The 15213-nt window shown below is 38.5% G+C and overlaps 1 protein-coding gene across 1 annotated transcript in view; it reads left to right on the top strand.

The window, feature by feature from the left end:
* The first annotated feature begins 22 nt into the window (after positions 1–22).
* Positions 23–15213, top strand: part of AASDHPPT (aminoadipate-semialdehyde dehydrogenase-phosphopantetheinyl transferase) — a 37155-nt gene continuing 21964 nt past the window's right edge. The window contains exons 1-2 of the mRNA XM_086613631.1: positions 23–166; positions 1256–1481. Of these exons, the coding sequence (XP_086469757.1) occupies positions 23–166; positions 1256–1481 (370 nt within the window). The remainder of the gene's footprint in view (positions 167–1255; positions 1482–15213) is intronic.

Below are 15213 nucleotides of genomic sequence, written 5' to 3'. Positions count from 1 at the left end.
GGTCGCCGCCGCCGTGGGGGCCATGGGCAGCGTGCGCTGGGCCTTCCCCTGCGCCGCCTGGCGCCCCCGCCGCGAGGAGTGGCTGCTGGCGGCGCGGCTCGTGCAGCCCGAGGAGAAGGACCGCATCGGCCAGTTTGTCTTTGCCCGCGATGCCAAGGCCGCCTTGGTATATGCTGGCGGGGGGGGTGGCACGGCCGGGGGCGGCTTCCCCTCCCTCAGGGAGGGCGGCCTTAGCCCGCGGGCGGGACGCGAAGGACCGCCTTGCCCGGAGCCCTCCGCCTCGTCCGTCCCCGCTGCTGCGGCGAGTGCAGGCGGGGCTGCCCGGGGGCTGCCCGGGCCCCTCGGGGCGCGGGCGGGCACCGCTCCGCTGAGGAGCCCCTTCTGGCAGCACGCCTGGCCCCAGGACAGGCCCTTTACCGTGGGGACGTGATTGTCTCTCCGGAGGTTCAGTATCGCCCCAGTTTCTGAGTTCCTGTAGGAAAATACGCCCCGCAAGGGCGTTGCAGGGAAGTAAATGCGTTACAAAGTAGTAACTACTAGCTCTACTTACACCTCCGCTTAGGAGGAAAAAGGGATGTTTGTAGTCTGCAAACATTAGTAGTTATTCTGAAAGACTTCACAAGTTTTGTGTTACGATGTCAAGTTAGGAGATGAAATCAACGTACTCGAGGAGACTATACATGACAGTAGTGTAATGTGTAAGAGAATAAAGCTGTTTTACATAATTCAGGTTTTAAATCTGACATAATGTGGTAGTAGTACAGCCTTCTGCTAATTAGTCTATAAGAGGTTACTCATAATTTTTATGTGTTCGATATTTCATTTAGTGTCTCAGTAACTGGATGAATGTATTGAAAGGAAAACTGAGACAGTTTTACTGCTCAGTGGCGTATAAAAAGTATTCATCTGTGCAATAAAGTATCCTAAGTAAGTAAACAAGGTAGGAAAGGGATTATTTTCTGTGATTCTGCTAGTCTGGGACTGCTTTCTATTTGGTCTATTTGTGTTGTCTTTGCACTAATAGCAGTAAGAAATGTATTATATGCTCAGGTTTGGTGAATTCTTTTGGTTAAATTTACTTGACACGGGCTTTTATAAAAGGGAAAAATCCAAGTGATTTGGCTAAAATACACTTTTACTTTCAATTGGCAATAATAAACCCATATATTTTTGGGCAGGTGGTTTTCTAGCAACCACAGATGTTTTGTACATAGCATAATAGTTCTGTATGAATCACTTCCATTTTATTTCATAGGCTGGTCGCCTGCTGATGCGGAAATTAATTGCAGAAAAGTTGTGCATACCTTGGAATGAAATACACCTGCAAAGGACACCAAAAGGAAAACCTTTCCTGGCAAATAACGTATTCAGTGTCTATTCAAATTACAACTTCAATGTTTCTCATCAAGGAGACTATGCAGTTCTTGCAGCTGAGCCTGAGCTTCAAGTTGGCATTGATATTATGAAGACTGATTTACCAGGTAATGCATTATGGGGACCAAAGCAGATTCTGTAGTGTTTAAGTGCTGAATGTTTTAACGTTTCCCAAAGAACCAATCCGTGTCCTAGAAATTTAGTGTAATTAGAAGAGAGTGTATGAATTTACTGTGTATTTGCTTTTTTTTTTATTGTTAAATGCACTCCTCGTTGCTGGTTTAGGGTTTTCTCTTATGCCAGATATGGATATATTTCCAGTTTAGAAAAGCAGAACCCTGGAAAAATAATGTCATGAATGCTGCTATGATATTGGCAGGACCGGCATCTGCAGATATTTTAATTACGAGTTTGCTGTCTGTTAGGTAGAAGCAGGGACAACTTTCCAACTAGGGACAATAGGATCCATTCCCCTGAGAAATTTATAGCGTGTGACTGTTGAGTGTTACTCCCTTGTCCCTTAAGTGGATGGACATGCTATGTGTCAGCATGAGGCCCAATACTGCAGCAAACTGGCATGGAAGATTTGCTGTGAGTGTGCAGAAATATTCAGTGAGAAGGGATCGTAATGAAACATTTAAGGTGCCCTTGGTAAAAGACTAAACTCCACAAAATTTAGTTGTTGGCCTATTATTTGTATGAAATATTGTATTAACCTGACTATATTAGTAAACTTTAGGACTCAAATTACCAATTAGAATTGTAGCAAAGTGTATTTTTAAATACAATTTTATGAAGATCATTTAGTTCACAAATGTTCATCGATGTGTGGCTGGGTTAAAGGAAAAATGTACTGGGATTTACGTTTTACTGGAATTTTAGGTTTTGAGAATCCTTCTCAAATATATAATTAGATATGACAATAATAACTGTGTTCTTAGAAAATCTTTCTTCACAATCTTCAATTTGCCCAGCATTTTATACTACAAAATAATTTGTGTAGTAAAGTAAAGATTCAAACAAACCCTGACTGCATAACTTGCTCTCTGTTTGCCTTACACCTTTTTAATGATTATTACACGTGTCCATTTTTGGATTGGTGTGTTTAGCTAAGATACACAGAAACTTTACTGCAATCTAAAGTGAAGTTCTTCATCTCTGTCACTCACTTCCATCTACTGTAGACCCTCACTCTAGAGGTGGTCGTCAGCACATGGTGCCACACTGTAGCTCGTGGAGGACCCCATGCCAGCACAGTTCTGTATTTCGAGACAGGAACTGTGGCCTGAGGATAAGGCTGCACTGGAACAGGTACACCCCTGAAGGTACTGCAGTGATGCAGGGGTCAAATACCAGATTGAGCTCGAGGCCAGTGCTTTTGTCATAGATCTCCCAAGCAAAACAAAGCAAAGCAAAGCGGTGTCCCGAGTGCGTCCCCTCCCAGTGTCTTGCACGCTCCCAGCCTGTTTGCTGGGCAGCAGAGTGACGGAGAAGGCCTTGACGCTGCGCAAACACTGCAGTATGGGTAAAATATTGGTGTGGCATCAGCAGTGGTTTAGGCGTGGATCTAAAACACAGTGCTGTACAGGCTGCTGTGGAAAGAATTAACACCCAGACTCACTACCCTGGGAAACACTTCGGCTGCACTTGCCACAGGTCTCACCACAAGTCTCCCTAATTAAACATTTTAAAAAGCTTTCCTATTTCAGCAGGTAAATAGTGAAAAACAAAACATTCAAGCGTTCTGCTTTGTATTTCAAGCTTTTATTGGGAAATGAAAAATTGAAAGTAGTTTATACGTGCCATATATGGAGGTAGGGAAAGCTTTTATTTTCTGTTGGTATTTTGTGCAGCTGGAAACATAGGTGGCATTTTAAAGACACATTGCTGATGGCCGGCTTACAAATGTTACAAAATATGTTAAACTCTCCTTCTGAAAGTAGGAAATAATTGTGAAGAGTAGAGGTTTAACTTTACATTTAGGTTTCGAAACTTGTATTACTTCTCCATTTTGGAATACAATACATTCAACTTTGTAAGGGAATATACTCTTACTTCTTTTTCAGTTAATAGAAAAAATATCTTTTAACTTCAATATTAACTGGCTTTATTTAAAAAAATAATCTCATCTCTACTGCTTCCTTTCTCTTGTATTTTTTACTTATTTGTTCACTATTCTTTTCTCCTTTCCTCATGTTGAATCATTGAAATAGTGAATAACTCGGTGTCCATTGATCTATTGCTCATTCTGCAGGCAGTGTCAGAACAAATCAAGATTCTTTTTCCTTGTGTCTGAGTGTATTCTTCATTCAGAGTCCTTAGTCACTGCTGTCGTAAGAGGTGCGGAATCAAAGTTAGGCTGTCAGTATACACTGTCACTTACTCTTAGCTATGCCAACTTTAGCAGGCTAAACTTAGGAAGAAATTATCTCGAGTTCATACTATCAATGATGTTTTGGTTGCTATTCTGCTTCTGTCACGTACCTTTTTGATTGCCTGTCCTAGGTTTTCCAAATAACAACGTGAAGCTGAAGTTTGAAGTAGGATTTGATATCAGCGAGAGTTGAATCTCAGCACAAATGTGGGAAAAGCAGTAAAACCAAACTCAATTTTTAGTTATGTAAAAAGAGGATTTATATGCAACTTTCAGATTTTTAACTTCAATAGCAAGAGAGGCTTATGCCAACGTGTCATGACTGCTGTCATCAACAATTTTAGGACCTCTTACCAAATGTTGCTGCCTCCCCCTGGACAGCTGCACTCAGCAGCTGTGGATTGAATTTGTGAATAGGAGTTGGTGAGACTAATGCTTTGAGATCTGATACAAACTGGCTTCAGTGTTTTAACCATAGAGAGGAAAATGGTGGTTATTCTGGAGATGCTTGTGATTGCAAAGACTAAATGATGGAAATAAATCGGTGCTTTGTAATAGTGATGCTGAAAAAATATGTATCCAGATGACCAATCTGAAACAAGCTAGTGACAAATGCAGCCTGCTACGATTCCTGAATATGGGTCCTTTATCCACCTTTATCTATGGCTGCTTTATCTTCCGTCAGACATCTAGGTATATATTAACAGGAAAAGGGGCTATTAGGGCAAGTCACTGTATCCACAATCTGAATTCATGGTGGCAAGCTTCAGAGTGTATATAGAGGACTAAAAAATGCATCGTTACAAAATTTCTGGTTTTCCTTTCCAATATCTGGACTTCCACAGCTAGCATAGTCTGTCCTGAAATAATATGGCTGTCAACAGCTTGTATACATCTTTTCTATCTTCTGATAAGGAGAGAAAGGAACTTCAATGCTTGTCATTGTGCATAAGAAATAACTGTTGTGTGTCAGCACCTGGTTGTGCAATTCTTTTCCACATTATGTACCTTAACGTAAATATTTGTGAATTAAATAGAAAAAAAACACCCTAGGTTCCAAATTTTAAAGAGGTTTCTTCCAGTACCTCAAGGGGGCCTACAAGAAAGATGGGGAGAGGCTGTTCAGGAGGGCCAGTTGTGATAGGACAAGGGGTAATGGTTTTAAAATAGAGGGAGGTAGATTCAGGTTGGATATTAGGAAAAAATTTTTTACCATGAGAGTTGTAGAACACTGGAACAGGTTGCCCAGAGAGGTGGTGGATGCTCCATCCCTGGAGACGTTCAAGGCCCGGTTGGATGAGGCCCTGAGCAACCTGATCTAGTTGGAGATATCCCTGTTCCTTGCAGGGGGGTTGGACTAGATGACCTTTGAAGGTCCCTTCCAGCCCTAACGATTCTATGATTCTATGATTCATTTATGGCCATACATCTTCCTTTTTAGAATTATAATTTGTATTTTTAGAAAAGAAATAACAATAGTAATGAAAACTTACTAATTGCATGTGGGAAAGTGAGCCAGCAAATAAGCAATACTGATACAATTTTAAAGTATAATTTCTGTAATATGAATTCAAACTAGCAGTTTTTTCACCTAAAATTTTTCTGAGAAAGTTTTTTGTCTTAGTGGAACTACCTGGAACTATTTTTACTGCTGTGCTGTGAACACGTAGCTTTCTTTGCCAGTATTGTTGTATCTGATAGGTCCACTGAGTGGTGCTCTTGCCCTGCAGTTGCTAAGTACATTATATTTCTGGGAGTGAATCCACTATAAATCTCTTTAACTGAAAGGACTAAGGGTTGCCTGTGTACAAAGTACATTACTGTAGTTTCTTTTTTTTTTTTCCAAATGCTTGTTTAAATACAAAATACTTCATTTTGTGATGTTATCCAACAGCATCTTGACTGAGATCTCCAATATTCTAGTTCTTATATTCTTTTATTGTTGAACCAGCAAACAAAATATGGAGTACAAATATACAAGAGAGTATCATACAGCTGGAAATGTTGAGAAATATGCTATTAAATTGTGTGCTAGCATGTAACAAGGAGACCTGATGCACATAAACATTTTATTTCACTTCTTAGTCTGTGCTATGTATTTTTGTTTTACTTATGTGCAATAAGAAGCCACCTCTTTCCATCTTGCTTTTACTGCATTATTAAAATCTGGAAAATGAAACTACTGCATTACATAGCCTTCTTTTCTGCAAAAGTTCTACAAAAGTATGCAACAGTTTATCACCTTTTTTTCCTCTATTCAGATATTGAACTAAATAATATAAACATGGTTGAAAAGGCAAATGTCCTCTAGGTATTGTGTGTTGTTACGTTTTGGTTATCTGGCAGGTTATTGTTGTAGATTTAAATCAGGGTTTCAGTTTATTTGTTTTTGAAGGATTACTTAGATCAATGATTTATTTTTTTTTCTTCTCTTTAGATCAGTTTAAGATGAACTCTTGAATCATGTGGAAAAATGCACACTACTCTAAATTTGTTAATGGAAGTAATTGTGGACATTGTTTGGCAAGAGAGGTAATGCATGTGAAATTATTTTAACCTTTTTGCAAAAGAAATGAGAAGGATTCTCACAGTACTGCTAACTCCTGTGGAAAAACTCAGCTTATGATAATATATTTGATTTTTAACTTACGGACAAGAAATTTTTCAACAATTATCAACTTGGTTTGAGTGGTGTGTAGGATGTTGATTTATCAGTCGCTTCTGTAAAGCAGAACAATTTCAGAGACTAAGGAAACAATTACAGCTTAATAACGTTGAGTGTTTGAAAAAAGTTTAGATTTTAGGTTCAAGAGCTTTCTTGCTGTGCAATTGAATTTCTTTTTAGTAATGCAATTTTTTAGCTTAGATGGAATTACAAAGGTAAATAAATTAGCAGTTCATTCCTGATCTCTTGTAATCAGCCTGCAATCTTTTTTACCTGTTGCGTTACAGTTACTTTGATCCAGGCATCTCCAATGTCAATGCGCTCCCAGAATTAAATATTTGACATGCAATAAAATTAGCTTTTCTCATTAATCTTTTGGGTTTATACTAGGTTTGCTTATTAAAAGATACAGAAGGGTAGATTTTCTGCATTTGAATTCCAGAGAAAATTAATTTGATCTAAAAATACTTCCCGAAATGTTTTTTTAAGAAAGACTTTGTTACGTGCAAACATCTGTTTGAAACTGTTTTTCTCTGTGGCAAAGAAATATAAGCAGAACTTAACTCATTTTTTCTCTTTTTATTCTCATTATTTCATCATTGAGGTAAGATAATACAAGAGATGATAGAGATCTTCAAATCAGAGATATGTCACACGTGAACCAGAGTATCTAAGTCCCACATGAAGAAGCTGAATACCATACTTCAGTCTGGTTAGCAGAGGAAAGCTCTCTCTGCAGCCAGTTGTAAAATTTGTGCCATTTCTTTTGGTGGTCACAAGCTAAATTTAGGCACGCCTACATCATAGTTAAGGTATTTGGCATGTCTTTTATCTAGCAGCCGTGTTCAAGTTTTTGAACTTGTAATGCTTTTTTAATTGCTGCTTTTCAGCTTTCGAAATAAGAATTTCTTAACCTAGAAAGAAACGCCAAAATGGATTGTTCTTTGGAGTGCTTTTTGTCCTTCTTATGGTTCCCTAACTTTACCTTACGTAAAGTTCTAATTGTTTTGGGGTTTATTGTTGTATTTCAGTAAATCTCATAGCATATTTGCTGAATTATTAGCTAATGATACTGCTATAGATATGTAGATGCACTGTTTCAGATAAATAAATTAACAAAGGATTTAGGTTAACTGTTATGTCTAATTGATTAAGGAAGTCAGAATTTATAAATAGGAAAACAGGTAGTTTTTAGATGTAAAGTAGTGTTAAAACACCTAACTAATGATTGTTGAACTAAGGAATCATAGTGGTCATGTGCCTTTACACTGAGTAAGCAGGGAGGAATTTCTTTATTCTTTTTCTTTTTGAAAACAGGAAGAAACAGCCGTCTAAAACATAATCTTCAAGAATACATATTGTACAGCAGTTTCATTATTGTGCTTTATTTAGTCCCACTTCTAACACTGTTTTAACCTGGAATTACATCACGTTTGTAGAAACACTTGTGCATTCTGGTAATTGATCAAGCACCACTTGATAAACTGTGAAAGCAAAATTTGATGTTGTGATCGAATCACCTCTTTGAGGGGAAGTTGTTTCTTTCTAAAAATCCTCTCTTAGTCTGTTATGATTGTGTTTTTTTTTTTAATAGGAAAACATAAAACCATTTGGATTAAAATAGAAACTGATAGCAAAATGTAGAACAGTAAAAATGAACTTGTAAAGAATAGATGTGTTTAAAATAAGGGATAAATTAACAAGAGAGCAGGAAACTTAAATCAGGAGCTTTTAGTAAAAATAAGGTGGAACAAAGAAAAACTATAAGAACATTTGTCTGGTTTTGGGTTTGGTGTTGGTTTGGGTTTTTTTTGCTGAAGTATCCTCTGCACACTGAATTTACAATTATCACAATTTATTTCTTAACTGGTCTTCTGGGAAATTAAGTTATACATTGAAAAGGTAGGGCCGAAGAGAATTGCTTTTTTTTTTTTTTTAACAAAACTGAAATTACTTCTCAGCCCACACTAAGAACAGTTAGCTTTGGCTTTCCAAATTAATGAAGTCTAGCAGAAAGATGTGACAGGAGGGCCAAGGTTAAGTATTTTTTATGTAGGTATTAAGAATTTGCTTTTTGAGGAGTTTTTTGCTAACACTGCCCATTTCCAATCGCTTCAGCTCTACAGATACGTACACCTGTTGCAAAAGTTGGGAAATAGAAGCTGTCGCTGTTCTGTGTTGTCAGAAGCTTACTTGGATGTTGTCTTTGCAAGAATTACAGTTTGGAGCTCTTAGTAGTTTCAATGTTGGGAGACAATGTTTTAGAGACGGATTTGCAGATTTTTAGACTGACTTATGTAAAGGTAAAAACCTGTCTTAAATATTTAACATCTCCCCTCAGTAACTGTAAAAAAACACAAAACAAAACCAAAAAACCACAACAAAACAGGCTTAGCTGGATTTCCTTGATGTGTTTTCTTTCTAAGAGAAATTCTGATTTTTAACAAGGCAAGTATTTTTATATTTCCTGACTAAAGGTGACATTAGTGACCTGTTTTCATGTCAGGTTTTCAGGGAATTTTAGGATCAGGAGACTTTTGCTACTTCTGTAAGTAGCTGTTTTCTTGCCTTATATTGGGTTAGTGCTGTAAGTTCTGGGTGTTCATGCCTGCGTTATGTGCTGTTTGACATTTTGATGGAAAATCCAATCTTGTAGTTTATTAAAAAACTGTTTCTTGCCCTGTATAGTTTTCTTATTGGTTCATCAGAATTGTTGGTTTCATATTAAATATGTAAATCTTTTTCCTAGGAAAAAACAATTTAATAAAAACATAGCGAACACTTGGAGATAGTGTCTACAAAAGCCAATATAACTGGTACAGGTGAATGGATCATTGAAGCTCATTGGGTTTTGAGTTGTGGGTCGTGCTCTGCTTTTGCCACGTTGCAGTATGTTTATCTTCCTCATGCATCTTTTCTGATACAGCCTGTTGGCTGGATAGAAGACAGCTCCTGCAGCAGCTGGTCTGCAGCTATGCAGAAGTTGAAAGGCTGCTGTCTCTTCTCTGTGGGAAGATAAAACAAAACGTGCTGGGTTTTAGCTGTCAAGAGGGCCAAACAGTCTTTCAACTGCTGGCAAGACAAACAAATGACTTCATAGGCATTTTTTTTAAAGCATGTTCTTACGTGGTTACTTTCAGTGTTGCATAGGAGAGATTGATTCCCAAATTTAAAGCCCTAATGCTTCTTCTGTCATCTTGCGGAGTTTTTTGGACTTGATTTTGAAGGAGGAAGAGAAGGAAGGATGGTATATACACAGAAGTGGGGATGTTTTAAGTATGAAAATAAGGGACATTTTTACTGCATCTGGCTGTGAGATTCATGCTCAGGGGCAGGCTTCTGTGCTGTGTCCTGACTTCTGCCGTCGCAAGGAACTCTGCTGTTCAGTGGCTTCGTTACTGCAGTAGGATATCATAATGTGGAAGCAAATAGTCCCAAAGTGTGCGTATGTCTCAACGTTGAGGACCAGTTCCACACTAAACACTGAATATAGAAGAGACATCTCTCATTGGACTTTCAGAGAAACCAGCTCAATCTGAATGAGCGTGTGCTTTCTTAAGGTCACAGAGCTTCCTGGGTGGGGGAGAAATTGTGTTAGTCAAATCAAGGAGGCGTTAGGAAGTGTGACTCATGTAGTCAAATTCATGTGAAGGATGACATAGGTACTGAGAATTGGCTTTTTTCCTCCTCTTTTGTCCAATATAGCATTTATATACTAAGTACCAAGCAGATCCCAATGCACTCCCAGGTTCTGTGGTGGTACTAGTTTCTTAGAGATGGGAGTACTCTCCCTATAATCACATTTTCACTAAAGCACCTACCCTTTCCTGCTGCTATTATCTTAATATTTTTATGATTCAGTAGCAACTATTAGCGATACCATGTGGATAATGTTGTTTTGCAGTACATCTGATTCAATGCAAAGATGGAACTGGGTGTCATCCCCCTTGTGCTGGAATTTCTGTCTGTGCATCTCACAACAGCACCATCTGTACATACATATATGTGCATGCATATGTATACACGTCTGCCAGTATATGTGTGTGTGTATGTATATACATACACATGTATGCTTTTTTATATACATATATACAAACATATATGCATAGATATATATGCACACACACGTGTTGTATATTGCATAGTGTGAGAGTTAATCTGATGTCTCTTCACTTGAGATAGAAAGTGATCCAGTTTTGACATTGGGTGGTCATCAGTGAGGTTTGTTTGTCTGTTTTCTGGGAATAGTAGGTGGTATTAAGTGGCAGATTTTCTTTAAAATATTTATTTTTAAGCAAAGGATTAAATGTCAAAGGTTTCAGTCAATATAATGTTTCTGTATATGTAGAAAGGCCCTCTAGAACTTTGTTTCATAAAATGTAATAAAATGTTTGAGAGATCTGGTGGCTTGGAAGTACTGCTGTAGTGTAAGGCTATAGATAGTCAGGCACATATCCTACATGTGGGTGCTGTTGCACTAGCAACATTTAGAGGTTTTTGTTGTCTTTTTAAAGAGTAACAGAAGAAGGTTTAGCTCTATTAAAACATTTTATTTTCCTAAATGTTTGTTAGCCTTAGAGATTTGAGCATTTTTGACTTTTTTTTTTGCATCTGTAGTGGTGTCCTTACAATCATAATGGCTTTATAAAAGAAAGTCTCTATTTTTGTGTTTATTTGGATTTTATGTTTATTTTTAGTGTTATGCATTGTAACCTCATGAGTGCTGACAGGAAGTAGAGTTCCTGCTGTTCTGACAAAATGGGATGATTACTTTAACTACTTTAAATGTTTGATATGTTCTGTAATGGAAAACTGATTGAGATGCCATTTTCATGGCGTAATTCACCTTTTTGCTGACATACTATGGCTACCTAGAGCTCTGCTAGCTGTGGTCATACAACCTCTTGGAAAGAGCTTAAGCAAGTAAAAGGTATAACCATTAACATGGACAAGTTAAGAAAGGCTTTCTTATTTTATCACTGCTCACTGTCTTTTTGCTATTACTGTTTAGTTATAAGTAAGGACATTTCATTAAAAGAATTTGGGATTCCTGAATCATCTTGGTGATTAAGACCCTGTGTATTTTAAATAATTTTATTTTGTCAATTCAGAAGCAAGGTAAAACCATACACTTGCAGCCAGGTGTGATTATGTCAGTAAGCTCTTCAAGGGCAAGTAGATACAACAGTTGAATGTTTGGCATAGAAAGAACATGTAAAAGTCTGCTGGAGTCTCAGCAAAATTTGAGAGGATCTGAGATTTTTTTCTGTTCTCAGAACAAATGACAAAAATGTTGTCTGGCTGTTGCAGACCATACACTAACTGTCTGTAGATTGATCAGATGTGAGGTATTGAGTTAATAGCTTGTGACTTTTCTTCTTTTTTTTTTTTTTTTTTTTTTTTTAACCAGGCCATACCTGTGTCAAAATTGCTGTTTCTCCAGTGCAGTTTTGGAGGTGGAGCTATCTAATCATAGAATGGCTTGGATTGGAAAGGACCTTAAAGATCACCTAGTTTCAACTCCTCTGCAGTGGGCAGGGACACCTTCCACTACATCAGGTTGCTCAAAGCCTCATCCAAATTGGCCTTCAACACTTCCAGGGATGGGGCAGCCACAATTTCTCTGGGCAACCTGTTCCAGTGCCTCATCACCCTCAGAGTGAAGAATTTCTTCCTTATATCCATTATGATTCTTTACTTTCTTTTGTTTAACATTGACCATCAGGGCAGCTTCCTTAAATATTCGTCACTGCTATTAGACTAAACCACAGTAATGCAATTGAAACCTTAGCAGTTTCTTTAATCTTGCAAAGATTTAACAATCCTAACTGCAGAGAAAATATCAAACATTATCAAATTATGTCAGTTGTCTTATAACTTTTCCATTTTTACAAATTGGGAAATGTTGAGTAATTCAAAGGAGGCAACCTTAAATTTGTATCATCAGTAGTTACATGATGAGAATAAATGTTTAACATATATAGCAATGGGGAAATTGTGGCAGTAATCGGAGAAATCACAGGATGCAAATCCAATTTCCAATTCACACTAAAGCTGTGTGAGCTAATAGATTTAAAAAACATGCTTTGTTAATTTACTATCTAGTTCTTCTATGTTAGTCATTTATCCAGCTGATTATTTGTCTTATGTTGTCAGTTTCTAAACATCTGTAGAAGGGTTAGTTGGTATTATTAAACAGTTAGGACTTGGGCTCTGTTGCAGAAGAAATGTTTTGTCTGTATCAGTTTACTTTGGTTTCCTTTAGAGATAGTAAAACATGATCAAATATGACTTGTGTCTTACACTGAAAGGATTGTCAGCCCAAGAGTCCAGGACTCAAAACTTATTCATCCTAAACAGTTTGTTAGTTTGCAGGATTTATAGCTAGCCTGTGTTTCACATTATTAAGTAGATTGATCTGTTCATACTTTGGTCGCTCATTTTGCTAGATAGTATGTTTCACATTGTTGCTCGGCCTGTTTGCCATCTGAAAGTAAATTGATATGTATAGATTAGATATTGTCACGTGGAAAATAAGGAGGTGATTGGTGACCGCCAACATGGCTTTACTAAGGGCAAATTCTGCCTGACTAATTTGGTGACTTCTATGATGAGATTACAGCATTAGTGGATAAGGGAAGAGCAACTGACATTGTCTACCTGACTTGTGCAAAGCATTTGACAGTGTCCCACGTGACATCCTTGTCTCTAAAGTGGAGAGACATTGTTCTGACAGATGGACCACTCAACGGATAAGGAATTGGCTGGATGGTCACACTCAAAAGAGTTGCAGTCAACAGGTCAATGTCCAAGTGGAGGCCAGTGACAAGTGGTGTTCCTCAGGGGTCAGTATTGGGACCGGCACTGTTTAACATCTCTGTTGGCAACATGGAGAGTGGGATCAAGTGCACCCTCAGCAAGTTTGCTGACGACACTAGGCTGTGTGGTGTTGTGGACACGCTGGAGGGAAGGGATGCCATCCAGAGGGACCTTGACAGGCTGGAGAGGTGGGTCTGGGAGAACCTCATGAAGTTCAGCAAGGCCAAGTGCAAGGTCCTGCACGTGGGTTGGGGCAATCCCAAGCACAAGTACAGACCTGTGGTGGAGAATGGATCGAGAGCAGCCCTAAGGAAAAGGACTGTGGGGTGTTGGTCGATGAGAAGCTCACCATGAGCCGGCAATGTGCGCTGGCAGCCCAGAAAGCCAACCATATCCTGAGCAGCATTCAAAGAAGTGTGGCCAGCAGTTTGAGGGAAATGATTCTTCTACTCAGCTCTCATGAGACCCCACCTGGAGTACTGCATTCAGCTCTGGGGCCCCCAACACAAGAAGGACATGGAGCTGTTGGAGCGGGTCCAGAGGAGGACCATGCAGATGATCCGAGGGCTGGAGCATCTCTCCTATGAAGAAAGGCTGAGAGAGTTGGGGCTGTTCAGTCCAGAGAAGAGAAGGCTCTGGGGAGACCTTCTAGCATCCTTCCAGTACCTAAAGGGAGCCTACAAGAAAGGTGGAGAGGGACTTTCTACACTACTACGGGGGCATGTAGTGATAGGACAAGGGGCAATGACTTTAAACTGAAAGAGGGGAGATTTAGATTAGATATAAGGAAGAAATTCTTCACTCTGAGGGTGGTGAGTCACTGGAACAGGTTGCCCAGAGAAGCTGTGAATGCCCCATCCCTGGAAGTGTTCAAGGCCAGGTTGGATGAGGCTTTGAGCAACCTGGTCTAGTGGAAGCTGTCCCTGCCCATGGTAGGGGGGTTAGAGGTAGATGATCTTTGAAGTCTTTTCCAGCCCAAAGCATTCTATGATTAGTTCTTGATCACTGACCTGTTCCTTTCATGCAGTTGAAGGCAGTTAGGTATCTGTTAGCATTCTGGGGGTTAGTGTTTTTGTTTGTTTTGTGCTGTTAGTTTTTTGGGTTTTTTTTTTGTTTTTTTTTTTTTTTAAGGGGATTAGTGGAACAATAAGCTGGCAGTAGTAGCTTTTAGCTTTCAATTTCCATAGCTTTGGATAAGCTAGTTAGTTTATATCTGACCAAGAGAATTTGAAGACAGTAAAACTGGTAAAAACTGAAGTGAAGAAGATCAGTCATCTGCTCTTCTCACTATTTTTGAGAAGGTGTGTCATGGTTTTCATAACTTCAGGTACAACAGGACAGTTACTACCTTTAAGTGTGCATTGTAATACCAAAGCTGACTTAAGGTTGTAATGGTGTAAACAAAATACCAATATGAAGATTTCTGTATTAGCCCTGGGCATAGTCATCTTCACTATTCAGTAGCATCATAATTTACATTGATCTCAATTATGATTGGTTTTTATCTTCTGAAAAATGCAGCTCCTTTGGCTTTTTTTTATCAAGTAGAAAAATGAGGGAAAATTACCCTGTATTTATCTAGTATTTGTGAAGCACCTTCTCAAACAGGACTAGGAATATAGAATGTGTTCTTATTCTTCAGTCCTACGTCTTTTTAAAAATGGATCTTTTATATCTGGTCTGAGGTTTTACTGGTTTGCAACAAAGAATGAATGAATGTGCAATGGTTTGTGTAAAGGTGAGAAAAGGAGTGAACTATAAAAACATACACAATGCAAATGTATTTTCACATGAGGAGAAGGGACAATATGATTCTGCTCAGTATTAAAAAGAATTCAAGTTTGTTTCCCAGTTTCTCTTGAAAAGCTGTATATATTCAGAACAGTTTATTAACTTACAGTTTATTAAATATAAGTTAGGAAATGACGTGGCATAGGCAAGTAGGAAGTATATAGACAAAGCGTTGGAAATAGTTTTGAAG

Source organism: Tauraco erythrolophus, chromosome 1 (genome assembly GCF_009769465.1).
Source record: "Tauraco erythrolophus isolate bTauEry1 chromosome 1, bTauEry1.pri, whole genome shotgun sequence".
In the NCBI taxonomy this organism is placed as follows: domain Eukaryota; kingdom Metazoa; phylum Chordata; class Aves; order Musophagiformes; family Musophagidae; genus Tauraco; species Tauraco erythrolophus.
This window is presented reverse-complemented; position numbering and strand designations above follow the sequence as displayed.